General features: G+C 49.3%; 1 protein-coding gene across 3 annotated transcripts in view; it reads right to left on the bottom strand.

Annotated features, from left to right (window-relative positions):
• LPAR2 (lysophosphatidic acid receptor 2) overlaps window positions 1-17,618 on the bottom strand; it is a 55,179-nt gene that overhangs the window by 12,870 nt on the left and 24,691 nt on the right. For all 3 annotated transcript variants that reach the window (XM_035101727.3, XM_035101719.3, XM_035101712.3), the window contains exon 2: window positions 4,795-5,546. In XM_035101727.3, coding sequence (XP_034957618.2) covers window positions 4,795-5,527 — 733 coding nt within the window. In that variant the 5' untranslated portion in view covers window positions 5,528-5,546. The remainder of the gene's footprint in view (window positions 1-4,794; window positions 5,547-17,618) is intronic.

Consider the following 17,618-nt stretch of genomic DNA (forward strand, 5'->3'; position numbering starts at 1 on the left):
GTTCGAAAGCCTCAAGAGGGTGTTCGCCTCAGACCAGAACCTGTTCCACGTGGTGCAGGACGCGCCCCTACGCGTCGAGACCGACGCGTCGGACCGAGCGGTGGGCGCGGTCTTACTGCAACTGGATGCCAACAGAGAGTGGAGACCCTGTGCCTTTTTCTCCAGAAAGCTGACACAGCCAGAGCGCAACTACACGGTGTTTGATAAGGAACTTTTGGCGATCCATTCTGCGTTTCGACACTGGAGACACTTCCTGGTGGGCGCCAAGCACCCCATTCAGGTGTGCACGGACCACAAGAACCTGGAGTTCTGGAGAACGGCCAGGGTGCTCAACCAGCGGCAGATACGGTGGGCAGAGTTCTTCTCGCACTTCAACTTCTCCATCCACTACATACCGGGGGAGCAGAATGTCAGGGCGGATGCCCTCTCCCGCAAGCCGGAGTACATGGAGGAGGAGTTGCCACCAGCACCCCGACATGTGTTTCCCCCGTCGACATGGTCCTGCGGAGCGGCGGTGGTGAGCGAGGTGGAACTCACAGCACTGACGGCAGCAGATGAGTTCGCCTCCCGCATCTTCAGAGATCTGCGAGGGGGGAGGGAGCAAGCCACAGACTTTGCAGAACGAAGGGGGTTGCTTTTTTACAGGGGAGCCCTGTACCTGCCCACCACCCAGCTCAGAGGTAAGGTCCTCAAGCAGATGCACGACAACCCAACGGCAGGTCATTTTGGAAGGGACAAAACCACGCACTTAGTCATGAGACACTTCTGGTAGCCAGGGGTACGGGAGGATGTTCGGGACTATGTAAGGGGCTGTGACACCTGCCAGCGAGCAAAGGTAGTCAGAGCAGCACCAGCAGGGTTGCTGGAGCCATTGGCCACACCGCACAGGCCATGGGAAGTGGTGTCCATGGACTTCATCACCGACCTGCCTTCTTCCAGGGGCAAGACAGCAGTGTTGGTAGTGGTGGACCTCATGTCCAAAATGTGCCATTTTATCCCATGTGCCAGGGCGGTCTCGGCAGAAGAGACAGCCAAACTGTTTGTTGACCACATATTCAGACTGCATGGATTACCCTTAAGGGTTATCTCGGACCGAGGCCGCCAATTTGTTTCCAGGTTCTGGCGGCGGCTCATGAACCTCCTGCAGGTGGAGGTCAGCTTGTCGACGGCCTGGCACCCGCAGACCAATGGACAGGCGGAGAGGGTCAACGCCATTTTGCAGCAGTACCTGAGATGCTACGTCAGCCAGAGGCAAACGGACTGGGTAGATCGCCTGCCACTGGCAGAATTTGCCTACAACAATGCAGTGCACGTCTCCACAGGGGTGTCGCCCTTTAAGGCCAACTACGGGCGCGACCTCAGATCTTTCCCAGAGAGGGAGAGGGAGGAGGAGGGCCCACAGGCAGAGGATTGGGCGGAGGAACTGGAGACGGTGCACCAGCAGCTCAGAGAGCACCTGGAGAGGGCCAAGGAAGCGTACAAGAAGGGGGCAGATCGCCACAGGCGACCGGGGGAGGTCATCAGGGTGGGGGACAAGGTTTGGTTGTCCTCTGAGGGCCTTCCCACCAGAGGGAGGTGCAAGAAGCTGGCACCCAGAAGGTTGGGGCCCTTCACGGTCACGCAACAGGTAAATCCGGTAGCCTTCAGGCTGGAGCTGCCGGAAGACATGAGGGTGCACCCAGTGTTTCATAGATCGCTGCTGTCGCCGTACAGGGAAAGCAGCCGGTTCAGAGGCAGCGAACAGCCCCCCGAGGGAGGGGGGAGAGGGGAGGCAGGGAGCAACTCAATGAAGCCACGGCCATCCTTGATTCACGAAGAGGGGCGGGGGGCCTGGAGTACCTCATGGCGTGGGAGGATGCCCCGCCGTCCCAGAATGAATGGGTACCGGCCACGGAAATTCAGGAGGAATTCTTAGTGGAAGAATTCCACGCCCTCTTCCCCCACAGGCCCAAGCCCTGGCACATGGAAAGGGATGGAGAAGGGGAGGGGCCTGAGGAAGAGGTCGCAGAGGGTAGTTCTCCATGGAGGTGGGAGGCGGAGTTTGAAGATCCTGAGGAAGAGGTGTGGGTTTCTCCGAGGTCGACCACGTCAGAGACAGGGGAGGACTGGCAGCAGATTTTTACTCCCACCAGCTTGGACGCCACGGACTTTTTGGGCTTTCCGTCTTCTCAGGGGGAAGGAGGACACTCGCCAGATTGGGGGGAGGTTTTCACGCCCACAGGCTCCGACGACACGGATTTTTTAGGTTTTCAGTCGTCCCCGGCACCTTCGGGGCCCCTAGGGAGGGGAGGAGGAGGGCCTGGGAGGGGGGTGGATGTGAGGGACAGAGGATATCAGGAGGTCCCTCCCATCTTGAGCTCCAGCCCATCCCCGAGCGCTGGGGAAAGCAGGGAGAGTTCCGATTCAAGTGGAGAAGCAGGAAGTGGTGTCCGAGGCTCAGGCAAGGTAGCGGAGCCACTGCCCAAGGTGGGACAGGAAGGGGGGAGCAAGGGGGGAAGGCCGATCCCACCGACTCCGGAATTGCGCAAGAAACGTTGGGGGAAGAGGCTGGGTCTCCCCAAGCTTCTTTGCTGGAGGAAAATGCGCCAACCTCCATTCGGAGGTTCTGAAGAAGACGGATAAGATGTGTCAATCTCTGTAAATAGCACTGCCTTTAGCACTGTAAATACACAGCACCAATAAAAGGATAAAATGCAGAGCTGTGTGGAGTCGTTACTCTGAAGTAGCCCACTCAGGCCACTGTGACAGGTAAGAAGTAAGAAAGAAAGCTGCGCAAAGTGAGCCACTGGTGGTCCAGAGAAATTGATGCAGAAGAGGGGAGTTTGGAGACAGCTTGAAGAACCAGGAGCAGGTGCTGTTGCTGCAGGAGCAGATGACCCAGGCAGATGACCCAGTCCTGAGGGCCCCTCCCTGCTCTTTGGCCACCCTCACTCTAAAGCAGCAATAGGAGCAAAGAACTGAATGAAGATCTAGAACCACCACTCCATCTGGCAGCGCAAAAACCAGCGGAGCACGCTGCTCCTGCTGCTGTCATCAATGAGACTCATTGGGCGAGGAGTAGGGGTGGGGCCCACTGGACTGGCTGGCACCACCAGGAACAAGGCTGGATCTGCTCCCAATGTACAGCCAGACACAGCACCACAGCTTGGCTCATCCCAAACCTGGAGCCGGGCCTGAGGACATCCTTAACTATTCAAAGGGGGAAGCTGCTAAAGCCAATATTCTCAAAGAATCAGTGTGGTTACCAGGGGCGGCTTGCCCATTGACTCTAGTGGCGCGGGGCGCCGGGTTGTCAGGGGGGCGCTGCGCGCTGTGCCCACCCACCAGCTGCGGGAAGAAACGGGGCAGGGCGGGGGCGCCGGAGCGATCTGTGTGCCAGGGCGCCCAACCTGCTTAAGACAGCCCTGGTGGTTACAGAGTTTGGCTATCCGCTTCCTAAAGCTTTATCCTCTGAGGAAAAGCTCTTCTGCATGAAGAATGAAATTCATTTCCCCTCTGGTCCCGTGATACATTCTGCAGATCATCATCATTTGGCCATTCCAAGACCTAAAGGAGATCCTGTCACACATTCACACGTGCCACCACACAGCCAGGATGCCTCATCCACACAGCCCAGGCATTGCAGAGAGCAGCAGCCAGACACTGCACACTTCCGTAGCCCTGTGACCTGGTCATCTGGGAGAATCATTTGGAGAAACACAAGCCAGCAGCTGCTCACTAAAGGGATAAACCTGGAAACCAAAGTCCAGTGGGGGACTCCATGCACACTTTGTGGAGGGCCATCAATACTCCTTTGAAGATCAAAAGGTTGAACAGAGATGAAAATAAGTACTGTAAGACCTTGATCATTCCAAGAGTATGCAAGCAGACACATGGGAAGATCGAGGGTGGCAATAATGTACACCTTCTGGAAGTCAGCCTTGAAATTATCAAACCACTTAGTTTGCCTGTGGGGAGTAAGAATTACCACCTGGAAGGGAAGAGTTACAGAAGTAAGCTCTTCCACCACCATTTAAGCCCACAGGAAACTACAATAATGGGGTGTGTGTGTAGGCCGGGTAGAGGAGGAAAAAGAACAGTGTGGACTAGTACAATTTGTAGTGCAAACCCCCCAGTAACCACCATTACAATCTATCATAGGGTTTAACTATAGATTTCAAAGGGAGACTGCAAAGAGATGGATAAGGACAGATAAGAAAATAATGTTGATATTCTCAGGATTGCTGCACATTCCAAGACAGTGGTCTGGGGGACAGAAGTGTATTCTGGCTGACAAAATGTCTGAGTTGCCTTGCAAAATAAACCCCTAGGTGTGCACAAGCAAGAAGTTCACTGAGGCTTGTTTCAGATAATCTGGGTGACAATTTGGCATATCTTGACTATCTTGACATTTTCTGCTAAAGGCCTAGTACCTTGCCTTGGTTTGGAGATGTGGGGGTTCAAAGGGTGGCTTCCCTGAAGCCACCTAGCAATCTTATAGTGGAAGCCAGATTTGAACGGGGATCATCTCCCATTTCTAGTTTATGGGCCACCAGAAGGCAATCCTTGGCATAGACCCACCAAAGGATCAACCTGCTGCATTATATGTTGAGATTGTGACCAAGAGACCGAGCATAATCTCTGTCTAGAATGGAGATGTCCTCCATTCATTTCAAATAGCCAACAACAAGGGACGCCTACCAATCCACAGCCAAGGAAGGTGTCGGCAGAAGCAAGGAGTCCGCATCCACATCTTTCCCAGAAAGAAATTCTTGACTGCAAAGAAACTGGAGGTCTGGTGAGACATTTACTTACTGAGGATAATGATAACTGTCTTGATGAGATTGATCATGGTCTCCCTGTAGCGTGGATGGAAGCTGGTGTGCCTGGACATGCGAGCCATCTTCCTCTTGACGTAGATGAAAATGTGAGTGTAGACGACCACCATGATGAGGAAGATGAAGAGGTTGGAGATGGCCCAAAAGGTCAAGTACCTTCGGCTGTAGAGCGGAGCCATTCTGGAGCAGTCCTTCAGGCTACACAGACAGTGCCAGCCGTAGGAGGGGATGAGGCCAAGCAGCAGAGCTGTTAGCCAGATGCAGACAATGAGGATTATGACTCGCTGGTTGGACATCTTGCTGTGGAGCTGCATGGTGAAGACTGTCTGGTGCCGCTCCACTGCAATGGCCAGGAGGTTGACCACAGAGGCCGTCAGGCTGGTATCCAGGAGGCTCTGCCTGACAAACCAAGTCTTGAGAGAAAGCTGGGCTGTGTTGGGTCCCGTGTGGAACATCAGGAACAAATAAGCAATGCCGGCAAAGAGGTCGGCAGCAGCCAGATTCCCCAGCAGGTAATAGATCGGATAGTGGAAGCGTTTGTTGATCGCAATGGCTGTAATGACCAGCAGGTTGGTGAGAAGCACAATGATGCTGACCGTCAGGCCCAGAACCACCACCAGAACATCCTTGTTCCTCCACACTCGGGACAGCTCCTTGCCACTGTTGTTGTAGAAAAATTCAATGGTCTCGTTGTAGTAGCACCTGGTCATCTTTTCAAATGGTCAGTCCCTGTGGTAGGGGGAGAAACAGAAAGAAAACAAGTCTTCTGTTCAGCGTGCCTTTAACTTTGGAGAGAGGACAGGGAGGCAGGGCCAGCTGGCGTAACATTTCCTGCTCATCTGAGGCACAAATTGCTCTCCAGTTTCTCATCCCCAAGATAAGCACAAACTGAATTCCCCCAATCTGGCTGTCACCACAGGGCCTGGCTCATTTAAGATAAACTCGTGTATTGTATGGCTGCGCTGCCAGCAGCGTTGGCCCAAGACATTGTGCCACTTGAGGCAAAACAGAAAATGGCGCCTCCTGCCTCCTCCTCCTGAGGCAACTGGAAGCGGCCTGGGGAAGCCCTGGGGTGCTGAAGGAGGCAGAGGAGGAAAACGGCCAGAGAGGCCAGGTAGCAGCACCATCAAAGGTACTGGTGGGCACCCAGCCCCAACCCCCCCCCCCCGGGTGACATGTTGGCAACCCCTGCAGTTGCTTCATTCATTGTTTACTGCATACTTTCATCTTTCTCCAATTTTCCTTCTCACATGCTTGATTTTTTTTAAGGGGAAAAAAGAAAAGGCAACGAGCATTTTGTGTGCATTCAAAGCATGTGTGATCATGCACAACTGCACTGCTGTGACCTCAAAGTGGCTGGAAAAGGGGGAAGAAGCAGAACAGGAGGGGGGCGAGGCAGAGGGGGCAGAGTGGACTCATGTAAGCTCCACCCACGTGTGGAATGAACCGCAACACAACCCCCACGCAAATCAACCAACTGAAAGGCAAATAGTTTAATCTATTGCCACCCCCAAAAAACCTGGAGCCCACCAGATGTTTTGTGCTCCAATTCCGATCAGACCCAGCATAGAGCTGGCTGAGCCTGATGGAAGTTGCCGCCCCAAACCTCCAGAGGGCACCCAATTGGGGAGGGAAGGCTGAGTTTCCTCTTCCCCAAAACTCTTCCATCTGGTGTCCAGCACATGTTCCGCAGCCACTGAAGCCGTCCGCATACAGGACAGGATGCAGTTGTCACAGACATTGCCGCCAACTCTGCTTCAAACACAAAAACCAGGATTAAACGCCAGCTAGTGAATGAGAGGCAAGTTTGGGAATCAAGCCTACATGCTCAGCCCCTGTTTTGTTTCCAAAAGATACCCTTCTAAAACCAAACCTATTTTAAAAAAATACAAATTCAAACCTTTATCTCAGCAAGTTCACAATTCAAGATCTGACATTTACCATTGCATACAAACAAAAAAGGTACAGTCCCATGTATAAGCGAAATTATACAACTCCCTGGTATTCCATCATTCCTTTTGAATCTGCTCCACATGGACATGTGAGGAGAGGTTAGCTAGTAATCTTACAACTGACCCCAGCTATTTATTTATTTTTCAAAAAATGCTGACAAAAGAAGCAAAATGAATTCTCTTTGGAATAGCCAATGGAGTATATTGGGTGCCTGTTTCATTAAAAAATGGGCAGAGGGTTTAAATATTACACCTCACTGGAAGTAACCTTATTATGGAAGGAATTTAGGGCATTGTAAAAGAGTTGGCATCTAGCTATATTAAGGCTGCCAGCCAAAGCATGAATTAGGCAAAATTCCCACTGAATTTAGATGTCAGCATGCAACAGATCCAGTGCTTTGCATGCAATGTGCTTAAAACCAGGTTCTGTCCCTGTACTCTTAGCAATGCATGATGGAGGCTATTACATGAGATATTTAATAATGGAAATTAATGTCTTGTATTAATAGGATTAATTAGCTGTTTATGGACAAACTCCTCGTGGAACATTTGATCCCTAGGATCAAATTACATTCCATTTAGTATTAGCTGAAGCAGTTACACGAAGGAATGCTATTTGGGGGCCACATGGAATACTAAGTGAGCCAGGAAGGGGGGGGGACATAATATCTGTGCTTAGAATAAGCTGCACATTTGCATAACTGAAGTGTAGAAGCTGGGTGTTTGGAAGAATTGCAGGTATTTTGGCAGGGATACATAGTGAAGGCAAAGGGGCAAGGAAGAGGAAACTCCAATGTCTTCGGCATGCAGAGAAAAAAATTGAAGCCTTAGCTAACACCTCTTGTGGCTTGCTAGCAGTGTTTGAAATTAGCGAGGCACATTACAACAAACTCAGGATTGTTTCAAAAGTTGTTTAAGGAACTATGACACACATCCCACCAATTACCCAGGAGCTGTTCATAGAATCAGAGAGTTGGAAGAGACCTCAAGGGCCATCCAGTCCAACCCCCTGCCAAGCAGGAAACACCATATCAAAGCATTCCTGACATATGCCTGTCAAGCCTCCGCTTAAAGACCTCCAAAGAAGGAGACTCCACCACACTCCTTGGTAGCAAATTCCACTGCCGAACATCTCTTACTGTCAGGAAGTTCTTCCTAATGTTTAGGTGGAATCTTCTTTCTTGTAGTTTGAATCCACTGCTCCGTGTCCGCTTCTCTGGAGCAGCAGAAAACAACCTTTCTCCCTCCTCTATATGACATCCTTTTATATATTTGAACATGGCTATCATATCTCCCCTTAACCGTCTCTTCTCCAGGCTAAACATACCCAGCTCCCTAAGGCGTTCCTCATAAGGCATTGTTTCCAGGCCTTTGACCATTTTGGTTGCCCTCTTCTGGACACGTTCCAGCTTGTCAGTATCCTTCTTGAACTGTGGTGCCCAGAACTGGACACAGTACTCCAGGTGAGGTCTGACCAGAGCAGAATACAGTGGTACTATTACTTCCCTTGATCTAGATGCTATACTCCTATTGATGCAGCCCAGAATTGCATTGGCTTTTTTAGCTGTTGCATCACACTGTTGTCTCATGTCAAGTTTGTGGTCTACCAAGACTCCTAGATCCTTTTCACATGTACTGCTCTCAAGCCAGGTGTCTCCCATCCTGTATTTGTGCCTTTCATTTTTTTTTGCCCAAGTGTAGTACTTTACATTTCTCCTTGTTAAAATTCATCTTGTTTGCTTTGGCCCAGTTGTCTAATCTGTTATGGTCATTTTGAAGTGTGATCCTGTCCTCTGGGGTATTAGCCACCCCTCCCAATTTGGTGTCGTCTGCAAACTTGCTCAGGATGCCCTCAAGCCCATCATGCAGGTCATTGATAAAGATGTTGAATAAGACTGGGCCCAAGACAGAACCCTGTGGCACCCCACTAGTCACTACTCTCCATGATAAAGAGGAGCCATTGATGAGCACCCTTTGGGTTCGGTCAGCCAGCCAGTTACAAATCCACTGAATGGTAGCATTGTCTAGCCCGCATTTTACCAGCTTCTTTACAAGAATATAATGGGGCACCTTGTCAAAGGCCTTGCTGAAATCAAGATAGGCTACATCCACAGTGTTCCCTTCATCTACCAGGCTTGTAATTCTGTCAAAAAATGAGATTAGTCTGAAATGACTTATTTTCATAGCTGCCAAGTTTTCCCTTTTCTCACGAGGAAGCCTATTCAGCATAAGGGAAAATCCCTTTAAAAAAGGGATAACTTGGCAGCTTTGCTTATTTTTCAGAAACCCATGCTGACGTTTAGTGATCACAGCGTTTCGTTCTAGGTGCTCATAGACCGTTTGCTTAATGATCTGCTCTAGAATCTTTCCTGGTATTGATGTCAGGCTGACTGGGCGGTAATTGTTTGGGTCCTCTCTTTTCCCCTTTTTGAAAATAGGGACAACATTTGCCCTCCTCCAGTCTGCTGGGACTTCACCTGTTCTCCAGGAATTCTCAAAGATTACTGCCCATGGTTCGGAAATCACCTCTGCCAGTTCTTTTAATACTCTTGGATGTAGTTCATCTGGCCCTGGAGACTTGAATACATATAAACTAGCCAAGTATTCTTGTACTACCTCCTTACTTCTTCTGGGCTGTGTTTCCCCTGCTGAATCATCTGCTCCATATTCTTCAGGTCGGGCATTGTTTTCTTTTTTGGAGAAGACTGAGGCAAAGGAGGCATTGAGGAGTTCTGCCCTTTCTCTGTCCCCTGTTTCCATTTCACCATCTTCTCCTCTAAGTGACCCCACTGTTTCCTTGTTCTTCCTTTTGCTACGGACATACCCATAAAAGCCCTTTTTGTTGCTTTTAACCTCTCTGGCGAGCCTGAGTTCATTCTGTGCTTTAGCTTTTCTGACTTTGTCTCTACATGTGCTGGCTATATGTTTGAATTCCTCTCTGGTGATTTCCCCCTTTTTCCATTTTTTGTACATATCTCTTTTAAATCTTAACTCAGTTAAAAGTTCTGTAGATAGCCACCCTGGCTTCTTTAGGCACCTTCCATGTTTCCGTCTCATTGGTATTGCCTGAAGTTGTGCTTTTAATATCTCCCTTTTAACAAATTCCCAACCATCATGAACTCCCTTCCCTTTTAGTATTTCTGTCCATGGGATTTCACCCAGCGTTTCCGTAAGTTTTCTGAAGTAGGCTTTCTTAATGTCTAGAATTTGAGTCTTAGTATGTTTGGTTCCTCCTTTCCGCTGAATAATAAACTCCAGAATAGCATGATCACTCCCACCTAATAATCCTGCCACTTCTACCCCACTAACCAGGTCATCACTATTGGTTAGGACCAGATCTAAAATGGCTGATCCTCTTGTTGCTTCTCCCACTTTCTGGACAATGAAGTTGTCTGCAAGGCCAGTGAGGAATCTGTTCGACCTCATGCTCTTGGCTGAGTTTGACATCCAACAAATATCAGGATAGTTGAAATCCCCCATTACTACTATCTCACTTCCTTTTGAATGCCTGGTCATCTGTTCCAGGAAGGCATCATCTGTGTCCTCAGTTTGGCTTGGGGATCTATAGTAAACTCCTGTTATTTAAGCATCTCGTATCCCAGCTAGCCATCTCGCATCTTCCACCAGCCCATGGATCAGCCCAAACCTTCTCTCCACCTATGTGGAAATGGGTGCGATTGGAGCACCAGGGCTGTTGTAAGGCTGCTCTTTAACAGGCATGGCTCACCCCAAAGAATCCTGGGAACTGTAATTTGTTAAGGGCCCTGAGAGGTGTTAGGAAACCACGATTCCTTTCACAAAGCTACAGTTCCCGGAGTTCCCTGGGAAGAGGGATAGATTATGAAAACCATTCTGGGGTTGCTGTACTGTGCAGAGAATAGGGCTCTCCTAAGAATGATCTGCAGTTTCCAGGAGTCTGTTATGGAAGCCACTATGTGGTATAAAAACACTTTCGATGTCTGGTGCAGGTGTGGTTAAGACTGCTCTCCCCCCTTGGAAAGGCTCTGCTCAAATAGCAGGAGAAGATTCATTGAAAGTGCTATTTGCTCCAATCCCTGATGAACTGTTGTTGTTGTTGTTTAGTCGTTCAGTCATGTCCGACTCTTTGTGACCCCATGGACCAGAGCACACCAGGCACTCCTGTCTTCCACTGCCTCCCGCAGTTTGGTCAGACTCATGTTCGAGAACACTGTCCAACCATCACGTCCTCTGTCGTCCCCTTCTCCTAGTGCCCTCAATCTTTCCCAACATCAGGGTCTTTTCCAGGGAGTCTTCTCTTCTCATGAGGTGGCCAAAGTATTGGAGCCTCAGCTTCAGGATCTGTCCTTCCAGTGAGCTCTCAGGGCTGATTTCCTTCAGAATGGATAAGTTTGAATCTTCTTGCAATCCATGGGACTCTCAAGAGTCTCCTCCAGCACCATAATTCAAAAGCATCAATTCTTTGGCGATCAGCCTTCTTTATGGTCCAGCTCTCACTTCCATACATCACTACTGGGAAAACCATAGCTTTAACTATACGGACCTTTGTCGGCAAGGTGATGTCTCTGCTTTTGAAGATGCTGTCTAGGTTTGTCATTGCTTTTCTCCCAAGAAGCAGGCGTCTTTTAATTTCGTGACTGCTGTCACCATCTGCAGTGATCAAGGAGCCCAAGAAAGTAAAATCTCTCACTGCCTCCATTTCTTCCCCTTCTATTTGCCAGGAGGTGATGGGACCAGTGGCCATGATCTTGGTTTTTTTGATGTTGAGCTTCAGACCATATTTTGCACTCTCCTCTTTCACCCTCATTAAAAGTTTCTTTAATTCCTCCTCACTTTCTGCCATCAATGTTGTGTCATCAGCATATCTGAGATTGTTGATATTTCTTCCTGCAATCTTAATTCTGGCTTGGGATTCATCCAGTCCAGCCTTTCTCATGATGAATTCTGCATATAAGTTAAATAAGCAGGGAGACAATATACAACCTTGTCGTACTCCTTTCCCAATTTTGAACCAATCAGTTGTTCCATATCCAGTTCTAACTGTAGCTTCTTGTCCCACATAGAGATTTCTCAGGAGACAGATGAGGTGATCAGGCACTCCCATTTCTTTAAGAACTTGCCATAGTTTGCTGTGGTCAACACAGTTAAAGGCTTTTGCATAGTCAATGAAGCAGAAGTAGACGTTTTTCTGGAACTCTCTAGCTTTCTCCATAAGCCAGCATATGTTCGCAATTTGGTTTCTGATTCCTCTGCCCCTTCGAAATCCAGCCTGCACTTCTGGGAGTTCTCGGTCCACATACTGCCTAAGCCTGCCTTGTAGAATTTTAAGCATAACCTTGCTAGCGTGTGAAATGAGCGCAATTGTGCGGTAGTTGGAGCATTCTTTGGCACTGCCTTTCTTTGTGATTGGGATGTAGACTGATCTTCTCCATTCCTCTGGCCACTTTTGAGTTTTTCAAACTTGCTGGCATATTGAGTGTAGCACCTTAACAGCACCATCTTTTAAAATTTCAAATAGTTCAGCAGGAATATCATCACTTCCACTAGCCTTGTTATTAGCAGTGCTTTCTAAGGCCCATTTGACTTCACTCTCCAGGATGTCTGGCTCAAGGTCAGCAACCACACTACCTGGGGTGTACGAGACCTCCATATCCTCCTGATGGACATCTAGCTGCTAAAGGCCCGTCCACTCTTTGAGACAGGGAAACAAAAAGGGAGCCTCAATGCTGGGATAATATCTGTTGTGTATTGAGTCAAAGGATTTTATATTTGTATTACTATTGTAAGTACTATTAACTGCATTTCTGGCTGAACTCCGGAAGCTCGCTCAGCACTGCGGCTTCCAAAATCTGGAAGAGACTCTCCTGGATCGGTTTATTGGTGGTCTGAGCAGCAAGAAAGCCAGAAGACGCATCGTGGCTAAAGAAGAGGTTACCCTTGCTTCAGCCTTGAAGGAGGCCACCGCCACGGAGAATTATGAAAGAGAGGAGCTTGATGCCAGTCGCAAGGCTACTAAGCCACAGATAGAAGCTGCGCATGCCATGGACGAGCTAGGCTACTCCGAGCCAGAGCCCAGTCCGCGGGGTCGAGTCAGTGCGTCAGGCCTGCACAGTGCACAAAGATCGCTGAGGCAGTTGCCCAGGTTGTGGCGGAAACCATGAGCGGAAGAATTGTCGTTTCCAGGATGCGATGTGCCAGACGTGCAGGAAGACAGGTCACAACGCCAGGGTCTGTAGATCGGCGGCATCAGGAGTGACAGGATCACCTAGACTGGAGCATCGCAGACCGGCCACCGCAACTCGTTTTCTAAAGGACTGCCACTACGTAACGGAGATAAACGGGATGGCCGTGCAGCTCCCAGCGCAAGGCAAGGCAACGTCAAGGTGAAGATTGAGGGTCAACAGTGCAACATGGAGGTGGACTCCGGATCTGGATTCCCATCATGTCGGATCAGACCGCGAGGACATTCTTCCCCGGGGGTAAGTTGCCCCCTCTGGAGCTCTTCCCGGCAACCTTGCAATCATACTCAGCGGGCCACATCCATGTTATGGGAATGTGTGCCGTGAGAGTACAGTTCCGGGACAAACAAGCCGTGCTCAAACTGGTGATTGCGAAGGGCAGTCGCCCCAGTCTCCTGGGCACTGACTGGTTCCCCGCCCTGGGACTGAGTATCTCAGGGCTTAATTCAATCCAAACCTGCCCTGAGATGAGCAAGGCATTATGCAAGGAATTTGCTGGTCTCTTTAATGGAAAACTGGGTTGTTATACAGGGCCCCCAGTTGACTTCGAGTTGGACCCCGGGATGGCCTCAATCCGACTCAAACCAAGGTGAGTGCCGTTTGCACTGCAACCCAAGATCAAGGCAGAGCTGGATAAATTGGTCAAGCAGGGAGTTTTCTCACCCGTGGACTCTGCTAAGTGGGAGACTCCAATCATCACGCCCCTTAAAGCAAATGGGGAAGTCAAGATATGTGCAGATTACAAACTCTGAACTGTAACGTGTCTGGAACGTGTCCAGAAGAGGGCAACCAAAATGGTCAAAGGCCTGGAAACGATGCCTTATGAGGAACGGCTTAGGGAGCTGGGTATGTTTAGCCTGGAGAAGAGAAGGTTAAGGGGTGATATGATAGCCATGTTCAAATATATAAAAGGATGTCATATGGAGGAGGGAGAAAGGTTGTTTTCTGCTGCTCCAGAGAAGCGGACACGGAGCAATGGATTCAAACTTCAAGAAAGAAGTTTCCACCTAAACATTAGGAAGAACTTCCTGACAGTAAGAGCTGTTCGGTAGTGGAATTTGCTACCAAGGAGTGTGGTGGAGTCTCCTTCTTTGGATGTCTTTAAGCAGAGGCTTGACAGCCATATGTCAAGAATGCTTTGATGGTGTTTCCTGCTTGGCAGGGGGTTGGACTGGATGGCCCTTGTGGTCTCTTCCAACTCTATGATTCTACAAATGTACTATCAATAAGGCACTCAGAGGAAACTCATACCCCATTCCAGTCGTATCACATCTGTTGGCTAAACTGGCTGGGGGCAAGGTGTTTGCCAAAATTGACCTGGCACAAACTTACCAACAGCTGCCAGTAACCCTGCAATCAGCGGAAGCACAGACTACCGCCACGCATAAAGGGGCGTTCAGAGTTAACAGATTACAGTTCAGAGTTTGTGTGGCCCCAGGGATTTTTCAAGGGCTCATGGAACGCCTGTTAAGGGGTCTGCCGGGGGTCTTGCCACTTTTTGATGACGTTTTGATTGCTGGAAAAGACCCACAGGAACTGGTTGAGCGTGTCCGTGCAGTGTTGCTCAAGTTCAAGGAGGTGGGGTTGCAACTGAGAAAGGAAAAAATGAGTTTTGGGGTGCCAACTGTGGATTTCTTGGGGTTTAAAATTGATGCATCAGGCATCCACCCCACAGATGCTAAGATTAAGGTCATCATCGAGGCACCACGACCACAGAACAAGACGGAGTTGCAGTCATTCCTGGGACTTATTAACTTTTAACATTCGTTCTTACCCCATAAAGCTTCGGTAGCTGAACCATTACAGTGGTACCTCTACTTACGAATAACTCTACTTACGAATGTTTCTACGTACGAATGGAGCTCCGTCCGCCATCTTGGATGCGGTTTAGATAGGATTTTTTCTACTTACGAAGTTTTAGATAGGGTTGCTTCGACTTACGAATTTTTTCTCCCAATGCATTCCTATGGGATTCGACTTACAATTTTTTTCGACTTACAAATGTGCGTTCGGAACGCATTAAATTCGTAAGTAGAGGTACCACTGTACATAGATTATTGAAGAAAAAGAATGTGTGGCGATGGGGGTGGGAGCAGCAGAAGGCTTTTGACTCCTTGCGAGGAATGCTGAGTAGCAGGAGCGTCCTTGCTCATTATGATGAGTCGAAGCCGCTGGTCCTGGCATGTGATGCCTCTCAATACGGCCTGGGGGCTGTGCTGAGTCATAGGGAACCGGATGGGTCGGAAAAGCCCATCTCTTTCTGTTCCCGTACATTGTCCCCCACGGAGCGCAACTATGCTCAAATTGACAAAGAGGCACTGGCAAATGTGGCAGGAATTATGTGTACGGTCGCCATTTCTCCATTGAAACGGACCACAAACCACTGTTAGGGTTGTTCAACCCAAACAAACAAACGCCGCAAATTCTCTCCCCCAGAATGTTGCGTTGGTTGATATTCCTGAACGGGTTCCAGTACACCTTGACCCATGTGCCGGGGAAACGGTTGTGCCATGCTGAGGCGCTGTGTTGATTGCCCCATCCTGGTGGGAGCGATGGGGATCCTGCTCCGGCGGAGCACATTATGATGCTAGAAACACTTCCGAGGGCCCCTGTAACGGCTACTGATATAGCTGAGAAAATGAGGAAAGATGCTGTTCTCTCCCGTGTGCTCACTTGGGTGGGGAGGGGGTGGCCAGGTGGTCCGCATGAAGAAAAATTCAGGCCTTATGCGACAAGGCAGCACAAGTGGTCCATGCATAAGGGTTGTCTCCTGTGGGGAGATAGAGTGATTATCCCAGCACCACTGAGAGACAGGGTTCTTGAGATGCTTCACATGGGACACCCGGGAATGGTCAGGATGAAGTTGCTAGCCTGGTGTTATATGTGGTGGCCTGGAATGGACCAGAACGTTAAAACAATGGGTACGAACATGCAAGGCATGCCAAGAGGTGCGGCCAGAAGTGGCCAGAGCACCAGTCCACTGGTGGGAGCAGTCCAGGACTCCCTGGAGCCGGCTGCACTTAGATTTTGCTGGGCCATTCCAAGGGAAGGTCTTTTTGGTTATCGTCGATGCCTATTCCAAATGGTTAGAAGTGGCAATGGTCCCTAGCACGGCATCAGCCGTCGTAATCAAGGTGTTGAGGCAGCTGTTTGCAACCCACGGGTTACCTGAGACCATCATATCAGATAATGGGGCAGCTTTTGTATCCCATGAATTCAGGGCATTCTTGGCTGATAACTTCATAAGAGGGGTCACATCTGTGCCCTTTCACCCATCCTCCAATGGGCAAGGCTGAGTACATGGTAAGAACAGCCAAAGAATCCATTGCATGCTTAATGGAGGGTAACAGGTCGGCTTGCATCACACAAATGTTATTTTTGCAGCATGCGACGCCGTGTACTGCGACGGGCAAGTCACCAGCCGAGCTGCTCCTAGGTAGAAGGCTGGTAACCGTGCTGGATTATGTCCACCCAGATAAAATGTCAAACCGTAATTCAAGAGCAACCCCCCAGGCTGAGACTGACACAACAAGGCCCCTGAAGATCTGGTCTGGGTGAGGAACTATTCACGAGGTCCACGGTGGGTGGCCGGTGTGATCACCCGGGCTAGTGGACCTGTGTCCTATTATGTGACCTTGGAAAATGGGCAAGTTTGGGAGATACATATAGATCAGCTGAGGCTCTGGGCGCTCAGCAGGGAGGAGTCAGGTGCAGAGAATTTACAGACTGAGGATAATTCATCCCCGGCTAATGACGCACAGCTGCAAGACCAGAGTGAAAATGGCCCAGAGGTGCAGTCACCAGGGGCTTCAGCAAATGAACCAGGGTCCGCTAGTCCTCATGGTGACAAGGTACAGGTAGGGGACCCTGAGCTGTCTGGGACTCCATCCGTTACTGATGAAACTGCTATAGCAGCCCCTCCACCGCAGGTAACACCCAATCCAGAACCTGTGACACCTGTTGTCAGGAGATCAAGTAGAAGTCGTAGGACCCCACAGTACCTGAGGGATTACGTCTGCTGCGCTCACTAGGGGGGGGTGTTGTGTATTGATTCAAAGGATTTTATATCTGTATTACTATTGTCTGTATTTGCTTTTGGGTAAAGTAACTGCCTTTTGGTTCCAGAAGGTACAGCTACTATTGGTTCATTTAAGCTGCTATATTTGGATCCTCTGTCTTATTGGTTTCCTCCAAAAGGCAGCACTGTGATTGCCTCCAAAATGTCTCCCTTTCTAGCTAGTCCCCCGTCCCTATAAAAGTAGCTTTCCTCTCCTCAGAGCTCAGTCTTGTTTGCTTTAATAAAGAAGTGTTACTAGAGAACTGTCTCCAGCATATTATGTCAAGCGAGCTGAAATCACAAGCCCCACGTCACAACAATCTCCAAGGGAGCCCATCTCCAATTTGTACTTAAACATCTAATCTTTGTTAAGGGGAATAAATGGGATAAGAATTTTCCACTTTGGGCCTAAATCCTTTCTAATCTTTTGCTGGAAGCCTCCCAGAGTGGCTGGGGAAACCAAGCCAGATGGGCGGGGTAGAAATAATAATATATATTATATTATTATTATTATTATTATTATTATTATTATTATTTTTAACCTTTGAACGTTGGGGGGGGCAGTCCCACCCAC

This window comes from Zootoca vivipara, chromosome 2 (assembly GCF_965207765.1).
Source record: "Zootoca vivipara chromosome 2, rZooViv2.hap1.1, whole genome shotgun sequence".
NCBI classification, from domain to species: Eukaryota; Metazoa; Chordata; class Lepidosauria; order Squamata; family Lacertidae; genus Zootoca; species Zootoca vivipara.